This window comes from Mandrillus leucophaeus, unplaced genomic scaffold (assembly GCF_000951045.1).
Source record: "Mandrillus leucophaeus isolate KB7577 unplaced genomic scaffold, Mleu.le_1.0 Scaffold241, whole genome shotgun sequence".
Lineage (NCBI taxonomy): Eukaryota > Metazoa > Chordata > Mammalia > Primates > Cercopithecidae > Mandrillus > Mandrillus leucophaeus.
Window position 1 is genome coordinate 1,061,967 of NW_012102488.1, and position 18,855 is coordinate 1,080,821.

The 18,855-nt window shown below is 35.6% G+C and overlaps 1 protein-coding gene across 1 annotated transcript in view; it reads right to left on the bottom strand.

Annotated features, from left to right (window-relative positions):
- SCAPER (S-phase cyclin A-associated protein in the ER) overlaps positions 1-18,855 on the bottom strand; it is a 605,860-nt gene that overhangs the window by 369,190 nt on the left and 217,815 nt on the right. The window contains exons 18-20 of the mRNA XM_011982670.1: positions 14,830-14,911; positions 12,916-13,068; positions 11,843-11,950 (exon numbers count right to left, since the gene is read on the bottom strand). Coding sequence (XP_011838060.1) covers positions 11,843-11,950; positions 12,916-13,068; positions 14,830-14,911 — 343 coding nt within the window. The remainder of the gene's footprint in view (positions 1-11,842; positions 11,951-12,915; positions 13,069-14,829; positions 14,912-18,855) is intronic.

The following is an 18,855-nucleotide window of genomic DNA, read 5'->3' on the forward strand; positions in this document are numbered from 1 at the left end:
AATTAGAAAAACAGTATGGGATCGTCTCTAAAATTGAACATTTATATACCATACTACTCAGCATTCCACCCTTAGGTATATACCCAAGGAAAACTCTTATACATGTACAAGTGGTATGTATAGGAATGTTAACACCAACACTACTTACAAACCAAAAACTTAAAAACAACACAAATACCAATCAATAGGATAGTAACAAATTGTGTATAATTACAAAACAGTACAGCAACCAAAACCAACAAACTAAAGCTCTTCATAGTAATTTGGATGAATATAAGCATTATAATATTGAAAGAAAAAGCACAAGTCCATAAAGATTATATACAGTGAGGTATTCTTCTTGTAAAGCAATAAACAACCAAAATAAAAGTATACATTTTAGGAATAGACCTACATGTAAAAAAAATCAAAATATAAATTATGAATGGGACAAGCGGGAAGAGGACCTATTAAGCAACATTAAACAAAACTAGGTTTACAATATTAATACCAGACAAAAATAATGTTCAAGGAAAGAAGCATTAAATAGGAAAGACGGATGCTTCATACTCTTAAAAGGTAAACTTCACCAGTAAAAGAGATATAAAAAGTTATGACTGTGATGATAAATCTTTGGAATACATAAATAGCAAATACTGATTTTAAAAACACAAAGAGACGTGAAGAAATAACAATAATAGCATATTGGCATTCTTTCCATTTTGAGTAAAGGATTTAAATGAACAAAAACCAATTGGATAAAAAAGTAAGATTTACATGATAATTAAGACATTTGATCTAATAAATGTTATATAAACCCAGAGAGAAAAGAGATTATTCTTAAAATTTTACAATATATTAAACTACAAAGAAAAATTAATAAACTCCTCATAGTGGAACCTATATAAACCATAATCTCTGACCAGAATCCAATGAAAGTAAAAATTAAAAATCAAAGAACAGTCCTCATATTGGCAACACATACTCTTTTTTTAATTATTATATTTTAAGTTCAGGGTACATGTGCAGAACATGCAGGCTTGTTACATAGGTATACATATGCCATGGTGCCTTGCTGTACCCATCAACCCGTGATCTATATTAAGTATTTCTCCTAATGCTATCCCTCCCCTAATCCCCCCACCCCCCGACAGGTCCCAGTGTGTGATGTTCCCCTTCTTCTATCCACGTGTTCTCATTGTTCAACTCCCACTTATGAGTGAGAACATGCGGTCTTTGGTTTTCTGTTCTTGCAGTAGTTTGCTGAGAATGACGGTTTCCAGCTTCATCCATGTCCCTGCAAAGGACACGAACTCATCCTTTTTTATGGCGGCAAAATATTCCATGGTGTGTATTTGCCACCTTTTCTTTATCCAGTCTATCACTGATGAGCATTTGGGTCAGTTCCAAGTCTTTGCTATTGTGAACAGTGCCACAATAAACATACATGTACATGTGTCTTTACAGTAGAATGTTTTACAATCCTTTGGGTATATACCCAGTAATGGGATTGCTGGGTCAAATGGTATTCCTAGTTCTAGATCCTTCAGGAATCACCACACTGTCTTCCACAATGGTTGAACTAATTTACACTCCTACCAACAGCGTAAAAGTACTCCTATTTCTCCACATCCTCTCCAACATCTGTTGTTTCCTGACTTTAATGATCGCCATTCTAACTGGCGTGAGATGGTATCTCATCGTGGTTTTGATTTGCAGTTCTCTAATGATCAGTGAAGATGAGCTCTTCTTCATATGTTTGTTGGCTGCATAAATGTCTTCTTTTGAGAAGTGTCTGTTCTTATCCTTCGCCCACTTTTTGATGGGGTTTTCTTCTCGTAAACTTGTTTAAGTTCTTTGTAGGTTCTGGATATTGGCCCTTTGTCAGATGGACAGATTGCAAAAATTTTCTCCCATTCTGTAGGTTGCCTGTTCACTCTGATGATAATTTCTTTTGCTATGCAGAAGCTCTTTAGTTTAATTAGATCCCATTTGTCAATTTTGGCTTTTGTTGCCATTGCTTTTGGTGTTTTAGTCATGAAATCTTTGCCCATGCCTATGTCCTAAATGGTATTGCCTAGGTTTTCTTCAAGGATTTTTATGGTTTTAGGTCTTATGTTTAAGTCTTTAATTCATCTTGAGCTAATTTTTGTATACAGTGTAAGGAAGGGTCCAGTTTCAGTTTTCTGCATATGGCTAGCCAGTTTTCCCAACACCATTTATTAAATAGGAAATCCTTTCCCCATTTCTTGTTTTTCTGAGGTTTGTCAAAGATCAGATGGTTGTAGATGTGTGGTGTTATTTCTGAGGCCTCTGTTCTGTTCCATTGGTCTATATATCTGTTTTGGTACCGGTACCATGCTGTTTTGGTTACTGTAGCCTTAAATGCCTTTTCTTTTTTTTTTTTTCAGACGGAGCCTCACTCTGTCACCCCAGCTGGAGTGCAGTGGCAGGATCTCCGCTCACCGCAAGCTCCACCTCCCAGGTTCACGCCATTCTCCTGCCTCAGACTCCAGAGTAGCTGGGACTACAGGTGCCCGCCACCATGCCCAACTAATTTCTTGTATTTTTAGTAGGACGGGTTTCACCATGTTACCCAGGATGGTCTCTATCTCCTGACCTCGTGATTCGCCCACCTTGGCCTTTCAAAGTGCTGGGATTACAGGCGTGAGCCACCGCGCCCGACCCAAATGCTTCTTTCTTAAAAAGGAAAAAAAAAATTAAATTCAAACTGTCTTCAATCAAAGGAAATATGTGGCATTAAATAACATGTCTTAAAACAAGAACAAATAAAAACAAATTAATCATTCAATTGAGACGGGGTAGAGGGAAGGAAAGAGAAAGAGACTGAAAAAAGGTAGAAAGAAGAAAAATTTTAAAAACCATTAGCAAGTTTAAGGCAAAAAGAAAGTGTAAAATATTGAAATCAGAAAATAGAAAACAGATTTTAATGATTTCAAAGAGGCTTACTATGTGTATATACTTTTATTAAAATAAATTAGAAAATCTAATCTAAGAAAGTAATCTTCTAAGAAGATATCAATTATTGACTCAAGAATATCTGGAAAATCTTAAAAGACAATGAACACAGAAGAAACTGATATGGTAGAGAAAAGCCTCCCCCTAAAAATGGCTTCTAAACCTGAGGGCCTAGAAGCAGTGACACCTCAGTTAATAATGAGCACCCCTTATATCTAGGTCTTGTTTTCTAAGTGTTATCCTTGAAAACAAAAAAAAAACAGAGCTCCTTGGAGAAGTGGCTGATTCCAGGGCTAGAAAAGAAAGAATACCAGATAAGGCTGCTGCTTACAAGATTATAAAATGCCAGTAAAGAAGTGTTAAAAAAAAACTAAACAGGGCAATGGCAAAAAGACACAAAAACTGATTGAAAGAGTTCGTAATCACCAAATCTGGAACAGTATTAGCAGTAAGATAATGTATACTAGAATATAACTCAAAGTAAAAAAAATTATATCTGATATAAAAGATGAATAAATAAATAAGGAATATGGGCAAACCTTCCTTAACAAAAGGATTCCGAAAATTATATATAGATAGTCCTCCTCCGGAAGCTGAAACCTAATCCCTCCCACAGGTATCCCAATCCCTTGAAACCTGCTTCCAAGGTATGGAAAAGAAAAAATAGTCACTTCCCAGTGAAGAAACATTGCAAACACTACTGTGGCAAGAAATAAGTTATAATTGTATGTATCTTTGATATGATGTGCCTAAAGGACATTTCAACTCTATGGTATTCCCATCAAAAACATATAACCCAGGGTAATCATGAGAAAAAAATCTATAAACCTACTTCAGTCATCAGGCGAACCCAAATGAGAGATATTCTGCAAAATGCCTCACCCAGCACTCCTCAAAACTGACAGGGCCATGAAAAACAAGAAATTATAATAGTGATCGCCAGGGTCCGGAGGGAGGCGGGAATGGAATATTAATGTTTAATGGGCACAGATTTTCAGATGTTCAAGATGAAAAGAGTTCTGTGGATTAACAGTGGTGACGGTAGCATAACAATGTGAATGAACTTAATGACACTAAACTATAATAGATACTTAAAAAGGGTTAAGATGGTAACTATCGCTTTGTATTTTACTTTGAAATCAGGGAGTGTAATGCCTCCAGCTTTGTTCTTTCTCAGGATTGCGTTGGCTACTCAGATTTTTTTGTCATTCCATACAAATTTTAGGAGGTTTTTTCTACTTCTATTAAAAATGTCATTGAAATTTTGATGGCGATTACACTGAATCTATACATTGCTTTGGAGAGTACGGACACTTTAACAGTACCAATTCTTCCAATCCATGAACACAGGATATCTTCATTTATTTATATCTTCTTCAATTTCTCTCATCAGTATCTTACAGTTTTCAGTGAAAAGACTTTTTACCTCCTTGGTTAAATTTACTCCAAAATATTCTACTTTTTGATGCTATTATGAATGAGATAATTTTATTAATTTCTTTTTCAGAAAGTTCATTGTTAGTGTATAGAAACACAACTAATTGCGGCAATCAGTACACAGTGTTTGCATTAATATACATATCATTATGTTGTATACACTGAATGTATACAATTGAATATACACAATTTTTGTCAACTATACCTTAATAAAGTTGGAAAAATAGTTAAGATGGCATATATTAAGTTTTGTGTATTTTACCACAGAAAACAAATTTTTCCCAAAAAACACATAGAGGAACATATAATTTTATAGATATATTAAACAAAACCTTTAAGGAAGAGACAATTTCTATTTTATGCAACATGTTCCCAGTAATAAAAACACAACAGGAAAATCTAGTCAGTTTATATATGAAGATGATACAATCTTGAGAAAGAAAAATAATAAGATATTTCAAAAACAAATTTAACTATGTACTTTTAAAATCATGACCAAATTAAGTTAATATATTAATATATCACATAAACAAATTGAAAAAAGAATTTTGCAATTTTGCCCAGAAAATACTTCTTGCTATAATTAAAGGAGAAAAGCAATCATAAGATGGAGAAAAAGTTCAACCCAAATTAATAACAATTTATTATTTTTAAGATCTTATAAAATTAGAGATAAAAAAGGACCTTCTTTAATATGATAAAACATATTTATAAAAACTATAAATCGATTAAATTAAAACTGCAAATTAGAAAGTAACAGGGTAAAACAAAGTCTTAATTTCATTCAGTTTAAAACGCCAAGTTACCAAACTAGCTACTAGTGTAACTCTAAGGTCACTTTGCACTCCGAATTTTACACCTTGACTAACACAGCTAAAAATCTGTTAAGAGTCAACTTAATTATTAATTGTTCTCTTTTGAGTTAATTCTAAAACTCTAAAAAGCAAGTTTGTATTCTTTCCTTTTTAAAAATTATTTGTGGTCAGGCGTGGTGGTTCATACCTGTAATCCCAGCACTTTGGGAGGCCGAGGTGGGTGGATCACCTGAGGTCAAGAGTTTGAGACCAGCCTGGCTGACATGGTAAAACCCCACCTCCACTAAAAAAAATACAAAAATTAGCCAGTGTGGTGGCAGGCGCCTGTAGTCCCAGCTACCTGGGAGGCTGAGACAGGAGAATTGCTTGAACCCAGGAGACAGAGGTTGCAGTGAGCCAAGATCAAGCAACTTCACTCCAGCCTGAGCGACGGACCAAGACTCCATCTTGAAAAAAGAAAAAAAAAAAAAAAAAAAACCGTTTACTTAAATATTTTTCCTCGACCTAATAAGTGGAATCTAAAAATTTTCCTTCAACTAAATAAAGAAGATCAATAAATCAGTCACAGATATAGAGCCACATATTCTCTGCATATCACAGTGTGAAAACTTAGACTATATAAATTAATAATCAGCTATATATGTGTGTGCATTATATACTGAATACATATACATTTACTTACACACACACACACACACACACACACGCACACACATACCCCTATAAAAATTTTCCTATACTATTAAGGAGAAAAATCAAGTCAATGAAAGCTATGCCTTAAAAGAAAGGACAATATGTTTTAAAATCATTTCTCAAATTGTCTTAAACTTACTAACCCTAAGGTATTTGATGGGAAAAAAAAACTGAAGATTTAATTTAAATTACTTCTAGTTTGCTCATTCGACTTGATTTCCTATTGAAAGGCAAATAAGATGTTTCATAATGTGATTATAAAATGATAGTGAATACTTCTTCTACAAAGGCAAGCCAAGTAAGGAAATAAATGGGTCTATATGGAATTATCTTTTATTTCCCAGACTATCATAATTCTGGGAAACATCTTGCCACTTCTTTTGATCTCATTGCCAGGCACACCCTGGCCGAAACAGTCAGTTTACCTTTCATTAAATACAGTGATGTCTTTATGTTTTTGCTAATTTAAAATTTCTTTATTTTCCTAATTTAAAATTTATTTTCTCTTCAATCACCTAGTTGGCATATATTGTCCACGGAAACTAATAATGCTATTTGTAAAATCACATATGGTTGTAAACATCCAATACATTACAGTTAATTTAAGATCCTTCAGGAAGGTCCTATTCATATCTTTCAGGAGTCAAATGAAAATTATTATTTTTTTCTATAAGTATACAGGGTAACTAAAAGAGTTTGTACAATTTACATGCGTTTGAAGCTAATGGAATCTCACAAACATAGAAATACACTGATTTAAAATGGAAAAAATATCTTTTTAAATTCATTCTACATATACAACTAAATGTACTTCAAGCAACTTCTAGAAAAGATCCTAGCAGCTTCTTTAGATAATGTGAAAACGGGACCACAAAGATATCAAATACTAAAAATAATACTTCATTGATTTATTTAGCAATGCATGTAAAAAGTTAAATTTTAGAATATATTTAAAACTAGTACCCATTTTTGACCTTTAAAAATCACCTTTTTAATCATTTGAATTCTAAGATGAATGAGAAAAAAAATCAAACATAAACATCAAACATAGTCCCTTTTGTTAAGTCTCAAGAAACACTAGAAAAACTGCCCAAATTACAATAAAAACACAAAATAATAAAGCTTTCTTACTCAGCAGTGACCTATTATGTTGAACAGGCTTAAAACAAAATGTGTCAAAGATCAAGAGTAAGTTATCTGAGATGTTAAGTTCATAAGGTCAAAGGTACAATTTTATTAGGTCAGAGGTAATATAAATAAAATCTTACATGTCAAAGAAGAAAGGTCACAGAAAAGGTGTATATAATATAAAGACATCATAGATGACAAGTAATAACTTTAAGTAGAACAAGTATGTGTACTATAGATACCCTCTACTGATTAAAAAACTGAACTTCCATGATAGTAACAGAAAATAGCCTTTTTATATCACATAATTCATATGCTATATTATACATCTGTTTTCAGGAAGAAGAGGCTATAACCAAGAATAACGACATGAATTAAATAAGAACTTTAAGAAAATTTAATTCATTCAAACTGAAACAGTACACAAAATGAACACATCATTCAAATCTCAAATCATAATAGCTAAACATAAGACTGCTATGGCTACAAAAATCAGATAATATTGCACATTTTTCTTCCAAAGTGTGTGAATCCTATTATTTGCTTCTAACCTTTTCTCATTGAAATAAAAACATGTGAAATTTATATTTCAGTTTACTTAATACCATATTCCAGAAAAAAATGATTTTTTGTAAATTAAATAATATTTTTAGCTGTTTTATTAATGGAAATTAACTACAAGTAATTTTTTTTTTTGATATCGAGTCTCACTCTGTCACCCAGGCTGGAGTGCAATGGCATGAACTCGGCTCACTTGCAACCTCCACCTTCTGGGTTCAAGCAATTCTTCTGCCTCAGCCTCCAAAGTAGCTGGGATTACAGGCATACATCCACGCCCAGCTAATTTTTGTATTTTTAGTAGAGACAGCGTTTCACCATGTCAGCCAGGCTAGTCTTGAACTCCTGACCTCAGGTGAGCCACTTGCCTCAGTCTCCCAAAATGCTGGGATTACAGGTATGAGTCACCGCGCCTGGCCGCAAATAATTTTTATAAAGGAAAGAACATCCTTTACAATGGGAATTATTACAAGTAATTGAGGCAATTAAGGTTTTTTTCAAAGTAGAGTACACAAATACGTGACTATAGTTCTAAACAGAAAACTCATGTAGAAAATGGGGGTAATCATGAAAGATTTAAGTAATAAAAAACTCCATACTATTCTCTCTTACAATACTTACACAATTTGAGTAAAAGGCAGAAAATTATCTGAGGTAAACTAGATTATTAGTTCCACATTCCATTTCACTTATATTAAAAGTACTCAGAATTTACAAAGGTGAAATTGAGAGGTCTACTCCAATGATACCTTCAAGCCACTCTGCATAAACTTTTCATTTCGATTCAACTCAATGGAAATTTATAAATAACCTTAACTATATGTCAAGCATTATATCAAACATGAATATGCAGGACTCAAACACTGGAGACTTAATTCTAGCTACCGTGAACTGGCTTGTACTGGACTAATCCAACGCCAAAAGTTGCACAAAATACACAAAGCGACTATTTGAAAGGAACAAAAGCCAACACAGGACTTGAAAGACTATGATGCCTAAAAAAAGGCAAGCACATAAAATTAGCTGTACATTCATTCTGGATACTTCCTTCAGGGTTTATGCCAATTTCTGGCATGGGAGCATAATGCAAGCAGAGTAGCAGTCTTAGTGAGCTGAGGAGACAGAATCTGGAGTTTAGAGTCATCAAAGTGGTTAAAACTTGAAAGGCAAAATTCTTCCAAGTTAAAAAATCACAAAAAAAGTGAGCTCAGACTGGGCTATCTTTTTTGGTTCTATATGAATTTTAGAAGAGTTTTTTCTAATTCTGTGAAGAATGTCATTGGTAGTTTGATAGGAATAGCACTGAATCTGCAAATTGCTTTGGGCCGTATGCCCATGTTAACAATACTGACTCTTCCTATCCATGAGCAGGGAACATTTTTGCATTTGTTTGCGTTATCTCTGATATTTTTGAGCAGTATTTTGTAATTCTCATCTGTAGAGATCTTTCACCTCCCTGTTTAGCTTTTTTATTTTTTTTGTAGCTTTTTTATTCTTTTTGTAGCTTTTTTATTCTTTTTGTAGCTAATTTGAATGAGACTGAGTTCTTGATTTGGCTCTCAGCTTTGATGTTGTTGCTGTGTAGAAACGCTACTGATTTTTGTACATTCGTTTTGTGTCCTGAAACCTCACTGAAGTTGTTTATCAGATCTAGGAGCTTTTGAGCAGACCCTTTGAGGTTTTCCAGGTATAGAACTGTACAATCTGCAAAGGGAGAGAGTTTCACTTTTTTCATGCTATTTGGATGCCTCTGATTCTTTCTCTTGCCTGACTGCTCTGGCTAGGCCTTCCAGTACTATGCTGAAAAGGAGTGGTGAGAGTGGAAATCCTTGTCTCATTCCAGTTCTCAAGGGGAATGCTTCTAGTTTTTGCTCCTCCAGTATGACGTTGGCTGTGGGTTTGTCATAGATGGCTCTTATTGTTTTGAGCTATGTTCCTTCAATTCCTAGTTTGTTGAGGGTTTTTAACATGAAAGGATGTTCCTTTCATCTTTGAAATTGCTGTCCTTTGGATAAGGCTTTTTGTTTTTATATTCTTTGATGCCCTTAAGGGTTTGACTGTAGTATACACTGCATTCAGTGAACTGGCTTTGTTTCTGGATGACTTCAGCAGTGCTAGACTGCATGCCCCAGGGGAATGAGACCAGGCCCACGGTTTGGAACCTCAAGGTTAAGCACTTGCTGCACTAGAGTGGCTAAGGTGTTCCCTGTCCGCTGGCAACAATACTTCAATGGCAGGCGCTGGCAAAATCACTTCATCAGCACAGTGGTATCAGGTCCAAGTGCACAGGCTAGCAGTCACAGGTTCCGCATGCATGCAATTGCACTTGGTAGGGTGTGAACACGTATTTGCACACTGGTGATGGCAGTGCAGTGGCAAGAGTCCACACCTGCACCAGTGCCAGTAGCAGCGTGGTGGCAAAGTCCATGCAGCTGCCAGAAAGTGGTGGGGAGAGGCTATGGGTAGCTGCGTGCCAGCAGGGGCCCATCTGCAGAAGCTCTCTGATGGTCAGGCAGGGTCTCCTGGGATAGGAGCTATGGTGGCAGCCACCTAGAAGCACCTCGTTTGGGCATCCAAGTCTGCACTGCAAGAAGGCATGGCCAGGCAGGGACCCTGGGAGATGCCATCAGACCAGGGTGCTCAGATCATACCGGCCCTGTTCCACTGTCAAGACAGCACTGCTGTGTGCAGATCTGACAGACAACAATGACCAAAGCCACCTAGGGGAACACAGTGAGACTTGGGGATTGAGCATCTCTGGCTGCCCTCCACAGCAGCTGTTCCTGTGTCAAACCCTCTGGGCTCTTCGCAAGCTGGACTCCAGTCCCTGCCACCTCTCCAAGCAATTCTCCCTGTCAGCTCAAAGGTCCGTGGGAGTCATGGGGTCTCCTGCAGCTAGGATTCCAGAGGTCTGTGATGAGAGTGGGTCACTCCTTGCTTAGTTAGCCACCTCTTCCTCAGGAGAGAGTCCTGGTGCTCTGCAAAGCCAGGCGGCATTCCCCACTTTCTCCTGCAGCTTCAGCTCAGGGTGGGCCTTCCCTCCCTCTAATCTCAATGCCTTCCTTAGAAGATCTGCTCGGAGCGTGCTAGCCTTCTTGATGGTATGGTCTCTGGGTGGGAGAGATGCTCTTCCTGGCTGCATCTAGTCAGCCATCTTGGCTCTTCCTGTTTTCCCTTATTTTAACAAGTCGGTAAACCAAATACTATTCAACTACAGATGTGTTCCTGATGGTACATAGGAAGGCACTGACATAAAGCTAAGAAAAATAACTACAGCTTCACATAGACAATAGGGATCAATTTCACAGGCTTAAGTATGAATGTATGAAGTCAGGCACAAAAGAATACATACTGTATGATACCATTTATATGAAATTCAAGGATAGGCAAGAGTAAATAATGATGCAAAAATTCATAGTAGTTAACTTTTGGGGACACAACTAGGAGGGGGCATAAGAGGAACCCAAAGGGTACAACAAATGGTCTATATTATGATCTGGGTGGTTTTATATCAGTTTATACATATGTAAAAATTCATCAGCTATATACTTGAGATTTGTGTTCTTGACTAATGAATGCCATACCTAAAAAAAAAAAAGTTAAATATACACATGCACCTACATAAAGGGACCTGCCCTCAAAGAACCCACAAAAACTTTTCCTGGATGGCTTAAGAGTTGCTTAACAAACATGAATTTCTTATTCTTGAGTAGTTTTAAAAATTTACTATAATAAACAGGACAGCAAATTCACAGATTATCTAGCTATGTCATCCAAGTTTCAAAAAGAGTTAAATGAAAAATATTCATATATATATTTATACAAATGTAAATTCCATGTTGACAATAATTATGTGTGAAGAAATAATGAATTTCCAAAAGCTTCTCAATGGTATACTGATCCAAAATTATCCTCTTAAGTGAAATTTTTGTGGTTAACTGTTTTCCAAGAAATGTGGCATGTCACTGAGTAATTATTTTCCTGCATTATTAAAATATCAATATACCATAACCTTTCCTTATACTGAAATTATGTAAATAACAGCATTAAATTCTTGTTTCTATCTTTCTTGTTAAATTAATATATACACTAAAATAATGACACATTTGTACACTATATTATAGTAGCTATTAAGTGCTAAATTTAGTTTTAAATAATCATAGAAATAAATACAAACATGGAATTTTTTATAATAAAACAGCACATATTGGGTACTCAATAAACAACTGTAAATGAACAAAAATAAAGTTTACCACTTCTTCATCTGAAAGTTCACGCCCCTGGATGCTGCTATTCTCTCTCACAGCTTGCTGGTGTTTTCTCCCTTTAACATGGCTAAAAAGATATACCTCCGAAGAGATCTAAAAGCATAAAATCAAAGCAATGTAATCAATGTAACATTATATGAATTTTAAACACTACACATTCAGTCCAGTATATGATATGTGAGTTGAGATCTACCTAGTATTTACATATTAGTCTTAAAAATAGTTTCCTCAAACATAATTCTGAGAATTCTCTAGAAGACAAATGGTTAAAAAAAAGACTCAGGAGGCTGAGGCAGGAGAACCAGGAGGAACCCGGGAGGCGGAGGTTGCAGTGAGCCAAGATCGCGCCACTGCAATCCAGCCTGGGTGACAAAGCGATACTTGTCTCCAAAAAAAAAAAGACATGCTATAGTCAGCCTAAGAGGAAATTATTTCCTCTAAGTTTGAAGATTCAAGTCTCAGCAGTGAAAATGTTGTTTTCTTTTTTTAGACCTAGTACCCCAAAAATATTGACTTGGGCTATCACATTAAGCAGGTAATCATCCATTTTAATAGTAACTATATTCTTTAGCACTTTTACTGCTATTCCGAAATGCTGATGTTTCATTCAGAATCATGAAAGAAATCCAGGTCACTCAGCAGATGCCTTAGCATGAGTTTTATTTTATTTTTTGAAACAGAGTCTTGCTTTGTCGCCCAGGCTGGAGTGCAGTGGCACAATCTTGGCTCACTGCAACCTCCGCCTCCTGGGTTCAAAGGATTCTCATGCCTCAGCCTCCTGAGTACCTGGGATTATAGACATGCACCGCCATGCCCAGCTAATTTTTTGTATTTTCAGTAGAGACGGGGTTTCACCATGTTGGCAAGGCTGGTTTTGAACTCCTGGCCTCAAATGATCCGCCCACCTTGGACTCCTAAAGTGCTGAAATTACAGGCGTGAGTTGCCACATCTCTCCTGCCTTAGCATAAGTTTTAAAAGACTGGAAGAATATATTTCCATGGTTTCATAAACTTTAGAAGTAAACTGTATCATTACAATATTGATAATAACAACTTACCAGCACATTGCAGAGAGAACACTGCTTCTTTCTTTCATAAGGGGTCAGTTTGGGGGCATAATCAGTATTTGCATGTCGCCCACTGCTTAGCTCAGCAGCTTTTTCTTTTCTTTGTTCAATCTGTTCCATGTGCCTTCGAATACTTTCATCATGCTGTAGATGAAGTCAAAGTGCAAGAATTTCAAAAATTATTCAAATTATGGTGAGAACTCGGAAAAATAATATTTCCATTAAAACTTCAAAAATTATAGGAGAATGTCGTTTGTATGGCAACTTACACACTGAAGACAAAGCTTTACACAAAGCCCTTTAATATCACCCACATGAACAGTAATGTTTATTAAAGTGTGCTCCAGGATAGATATTAATAGGTGTTTTACAGAACAGGTTCCATGGTCAAATAAATTTGAAAAACAGTAAACTAAAGCTAAACAGGTTTTTAATGTAGAACTTTACAGAACTTCCAGTACATCACTGTGATCTATGACTCAATACACCTAGCTTTTAGTAGGCATCAACTTACAAATTATTTGCCAATAACATATTTTTGAGAACCACTTCCTGGAACCCACCATGGGAAATGTTAACCTATAGGTAAAGCACATGCTTATCCATACAGCAAGCAAGGTCCATCATGACCACTCCTATAACCTACTCCATTTTTATACCTCCAGTGACAATCCTGGGGGGAAAACACTATTTCAGACCTTTGTCCTTACACTCATCTATTTCATATGGCTAGGATGGCATCCCACCTACCTATCTATTTTACTCATCCTCCTTTCAAGATTCAGCTCAGAAGTGTTCTTTAAAAATCACTTCCCTGACCTCTGACACTCCTCATGTTAGACTAAGTGTCCTCTTCTGTGCTTCCACAGCATTTCATGTATGCCTCTCTCTATGTGGAGGTTATGTACTTAGCACCTGAATTTAAAGTAAATGAAGAGTTCCTTAAAAATTAGAACCATGCCTTATCTCTGCATTACCCTGCCTACCACAAGGCTCAATAAATACCTGCTACAATAAATTTAAATGAATGATAAATTTCTAGGACTATACAAATAGTAAAATACGGTCTTCTAACTTAAGGGTTTTACTATCTCTGTGAGGAGCCAGCATGTAAATAACTGTGACATAATATGAAACATTCATACTGTTAGAGACTGCCTACAGGTTGTAGTAATACTAAAAATTTTCTAGAAAATATCAGTTTATCATAATCTCCCAAGCTACGATTATGCAATTCATAAGCACTGAAATCAAGTGAAGCAAATCATAAGAAACATCTTTTAATTTACTTTTGAGTGATTAAAACCTATGAATATAAGAAGCCTACCAGTAATGCCTTCAAGTCATTAACAAATTGCTGGCCGGGCGCGGTGGCTCAAGCCTGTAATCCCAGCACCTTGGGAGGCCGAGACGGGCGGATCACGAGATTAGGAGATCGAGACCATCCTGGCTAACACGGTGAAACCCCGTCTCTACTAAAAAATACAAAAAACTAGCCGGGAGAGGTGGCGGGCGCCTGTAGTCTCAGCTACTCGGGAGGCTGAGGCAGGAGAATGGCCTAAACCCGGGAGGCGGAGCTTGCAGTGAGCTGAGATCCGGCCACTGCACTCCCGCCTGGGCGACAGAGCGAGACTCCGTCTCAAAAAAAAAAAAAAAACAAATTGCTTAGTAAAAACAGGAAATGTTAAATAAACTTCCTTAAATTTTTTTCCTCAATGGCTCTACCATATCAAAGTAAACTTAGTTTCCAGATATTGAGTTAGAATGATCATAGCGAAATCATATAAACTTTGCTGTGCAAAGATTTAGAATATAAATTAATTCAATTTTTGCTCTACAAAATGTTGATCTCATGCTACACTGCAAGCCCTAAAATTTCAGTTTAAAAATATGTAATATCCTTACCTTGAGCTGAATTTTTTTCTGTAACTCTTCCATAGCTTCTTGTTGAGCAGCTGTGAGTGCTGCCAATCGTTCTTCCCTGTCTCTGTAAGAAGACAGTAAAAATTATAAACTCAACTGCTTAAAGTAACAAATCTCATGAGGCTCAAAAATACAATTAGGACACATAGGCTTATACAGTCTAAAGGGCTATTATTTTTAAAAAAAATATTCTTCTTAGAGTGCCTACTAAATCCCAGGTATATTGCTAATTAAACGTTTGGTAAACAATAGAGATGATCAGTTATGAAATGGACTTCTGGACCCAGGCATGGGTTTAAGCATTAGCTCAAAGACTGTCATTTGAATATGGCTGTTGAAAACTATATTTATCTCTATTCCCTTCCAAAAACACAATTAAACCACAAAAAAGAATAGAAAAGGCATAAACTCACAAAAACAAAGAAGAGGAAATAATCACAAAAAATGGACATCAATATTTCAAAAGCTGAGAAGCAATCCTGAGAAAGCTGAAACCTAAGCTTTCAGAGGGAAACTAATAAGCAAGGTGACTCTACTAGCAAAATTCCATTAAGAGTTCAGCAATTGAAAAAAACTATTCACTTATGAGGGAAGGGATAAAGGTTGAGGATAAAAATAAGCAGACTTGGAAAGCCTTAAAATACAGCAGGTCTCCAAATCTCCCCACGCCAGCAGAAGATGAAGAGATTACTCCCTAGAGGGGCTGAACAAAAGGACCTGCATTCAGGACAGAAGGCAAATTGGAGGTGAGATAATACACTGAAAACAGGAAGTTTAAGTGAAAATCTACATACTGAAATGGTGAGACAAGTAGCATCCTTCTATTTTAATTCACACAGCATGCATAGCCAGCTTTCCTCACCACTCCCCTCATGTATCCCAGAATTTAAAGTATAACAAATTAGAATAAATAAAAAGAAACAAACTGTTAACACACACACACACACACACAATGTATAAATATATTTTCTCTTTTATTATCTTAGTTCTTTTAAAAATATAGAACTGTATAAAGAAATAATTTATAAGATTAATGTTTCATTTATGACATTTATATGTAAGATATGTGAAAATAGTAACGCAAGGGGAAGAATGAAAGAGGAGGCCAGAACTTTGGTACAAAGTTGTTCTATTTTAACAAAATTAATTTAGTTTTATCCTAAAGTAGAATATAAGTCAAGATGAATACTATAATCCAAAAAGCAACTATTAAAGTAACTAAAATAATATAATTTTTAAATAATGAAGAAAATAATACAACAAAAAGTGGTTTAATAAAAACAAAAGGTAAAGGAGAACAAAAAAGACTTGAGACATATAGAAAACAAGTATCAAAATGGCGGACATAAATTCAGTCATACCAAAAATTACATCAAATGAGAATTGACTAAACATTCCAATCAAAAGGCAGAAATTAGCAAACCAGATAGAAAAGTAAAACTCAACTATGTACAGCCTACAAGAGACAGATATGAGATACAAAAACACAAAAAGGATGAGGGTATAAGAACAGAAGACATACCATGTAAATAGTAGCTAATTTTTGTATTTTTAGTAGAGATGGGGTTTCACCATGTTGGCCAGGATGGTCTCGATCTCTTGACCTCATGATCTACCCGCCTTGGCCTCCCAAAGTGCTGGGATTACAGACGTGAGCCACCGCGCCCGGCCAAGAACTTTATAATAAGTGAGATCACTTAAGATGAAAAAGACAAATTCCTAGGAAGACATGAATTATCAAAGCTGATTCCAGCAGATATAGAAAAATCTCAATAGACCAAAAACAAGGGGAAAAAAACTTAACTGGTAATTTAAAATCTTCCCACAAAGAAAAACCCAAGCCCTGATGGCTTTACTGGTAAACTCACCCAAACATTTAGAAAGAAATAATACCAATCCTATGGAAATGGTTTCTCAAATAGAGCAGGAAAGAATACTTCCCCTTACATTCCGTAAGGCCAGAATCGCCATAACACAAAAGCCAGACGAAAACATCACAAGAAAACTACAGATAAATACCCCTCATGAACATGCCCTTGGCAAGAAGCCAACAACATATAAAAACTATTATATATCATGACAAAGCAGGAATTAACCCAGGAATACAAGGTTATTTTAATATGCAAAAATTAATGTAACATACCATATTAATAAAATAAAGAGTAAAACCCATAGTTATCTTAATGGACCCACAAAAAGAAGGATTTCACCAAATTCAAAGTCCATTCATGTTAAAAGCTCTCAACAAACTAGAAATAGAAAGAAACTTCCTCAATCTATAAACTTTATCAAAAATCTACAGCAAAGATCATACATAGTGGTGAAAGACCAAATGCTTTCCCACTAAGATTGAGGACAAAACAAGGACACCCAATATCACAACTTCCACTGAACATTAAATACAAGGAGTGAACCAGTGCAAGAGGGCAAAAAGAAAAAAAATAAATTAAAGGCATCCACATTAGAAATAGAGAACTAAAACAAACTTTATTCACAGATGCCATGAGCCTTTATGTATAAAAAGTACTAAAGAATAAAAATAATAATAATTAAAAAACTACCCAAACTAATACAGACAGTCCCCAACTTATAATCATTCAATTTACAGCTTTTTGACTTTACGATGAGTTTATAAGGACTTAACTCCATCGTAAGTTAAGGAACATCTGTAAGCAAGTTTAACAAGGTCATAAAAAACACAGTTGTAGAATGAAATAAATTAAAATCTACTGTACTTCCATATACTAGCAAGAAAAATCCAAAAATGAACCAAAGAAAACAATTCCATTTACAGCAGCTTTAAAGAGTACTTAGGAATAAATTTTAAAAAGAATTGCAAGACCTATATGCAAAAAACTACAAAACCTTGTTGTCAGAAATTAAAGGAGATCTAAACAGAGAGAAACATCACATTCATGGACTGTAATATACAATAATGTAAAGATGTCAATCTCCCTAAACTGACCTATAGATTCAATACACTTCCTATCAGAATCCTGCAAGCTATCTTGCAGAAACTGATAAGCTGAAACTAAAATTTATATGGAAAGGCAACTTTGAAAAAGAACAATGAAGTTGGAGAATTTATACTAATTTCAAAATATGCTATAAAACTGTATAGTTTTATAGCATATAAACCCTCCCAAGACTAAACTAGGAAGAAGTTGAATCCCTGAATAGACCAATAACAGGCTCTGAAATTGAGGCAATTAATAGCCTACCAACCAAAAAAGTCCAGGACCAGACAGATTCATAGTCGAATTCTACTACAGGTACAAAGAGGAGCTGGTACCATTCCTTCTGAAACTATACCCAACAGAAAAAGAGGGAATCCTCCCTAACTCATTTTATGAGGCCAGCATCATCCTGATACCAAAGTCAGGCAGAGACACAACAAAAAAAGAGAATTTTAGACCAATCTCCCTGAAGAACATTCATGCAAAAATCCTCAATAAAATATTGGCAAACCAAATCCAGCACTACATCAAAAAGCTTATTCACCACGATAAAGTGGGCTTCATCTCTGGGATGCAAGGCTGGTTCAACATACACAAATCAATAAACGTAAACCAGCATATAAACAGAACCAAAGATAAAAACCACATGATTATCTCAATAGATGCAGAAAAGGCCTTTGACAAAATTCAACAGCACTTCATGCTAAAAACGCTCAATAAATTCGATACTGATGGAATGTATCTCAAAATAATAAGAGCTATTTATGACAAACCCACAGCCAATATCTCACTGAATGAGTAAAAACTAGAAGCAATCCCTTTGAAAACTGGCACAAGACAGGGATGCCCTCTCTCACCACTCCTATTCAACATAGTGTTGGAAGTTGTGGCCAGGGCAATCAGGCAGGAGAAAGAAATAAAGGGTATTCAATTAGGAAAAGACAAAGTCAAATTATCCCTGTTTGCAGATGACATGATTGTATATTTAGAAAACTCCATCGTCTCAGCCCAAAATCTCCTTAAGCTGATAAGCAACTTCAGCAAAGTCTCA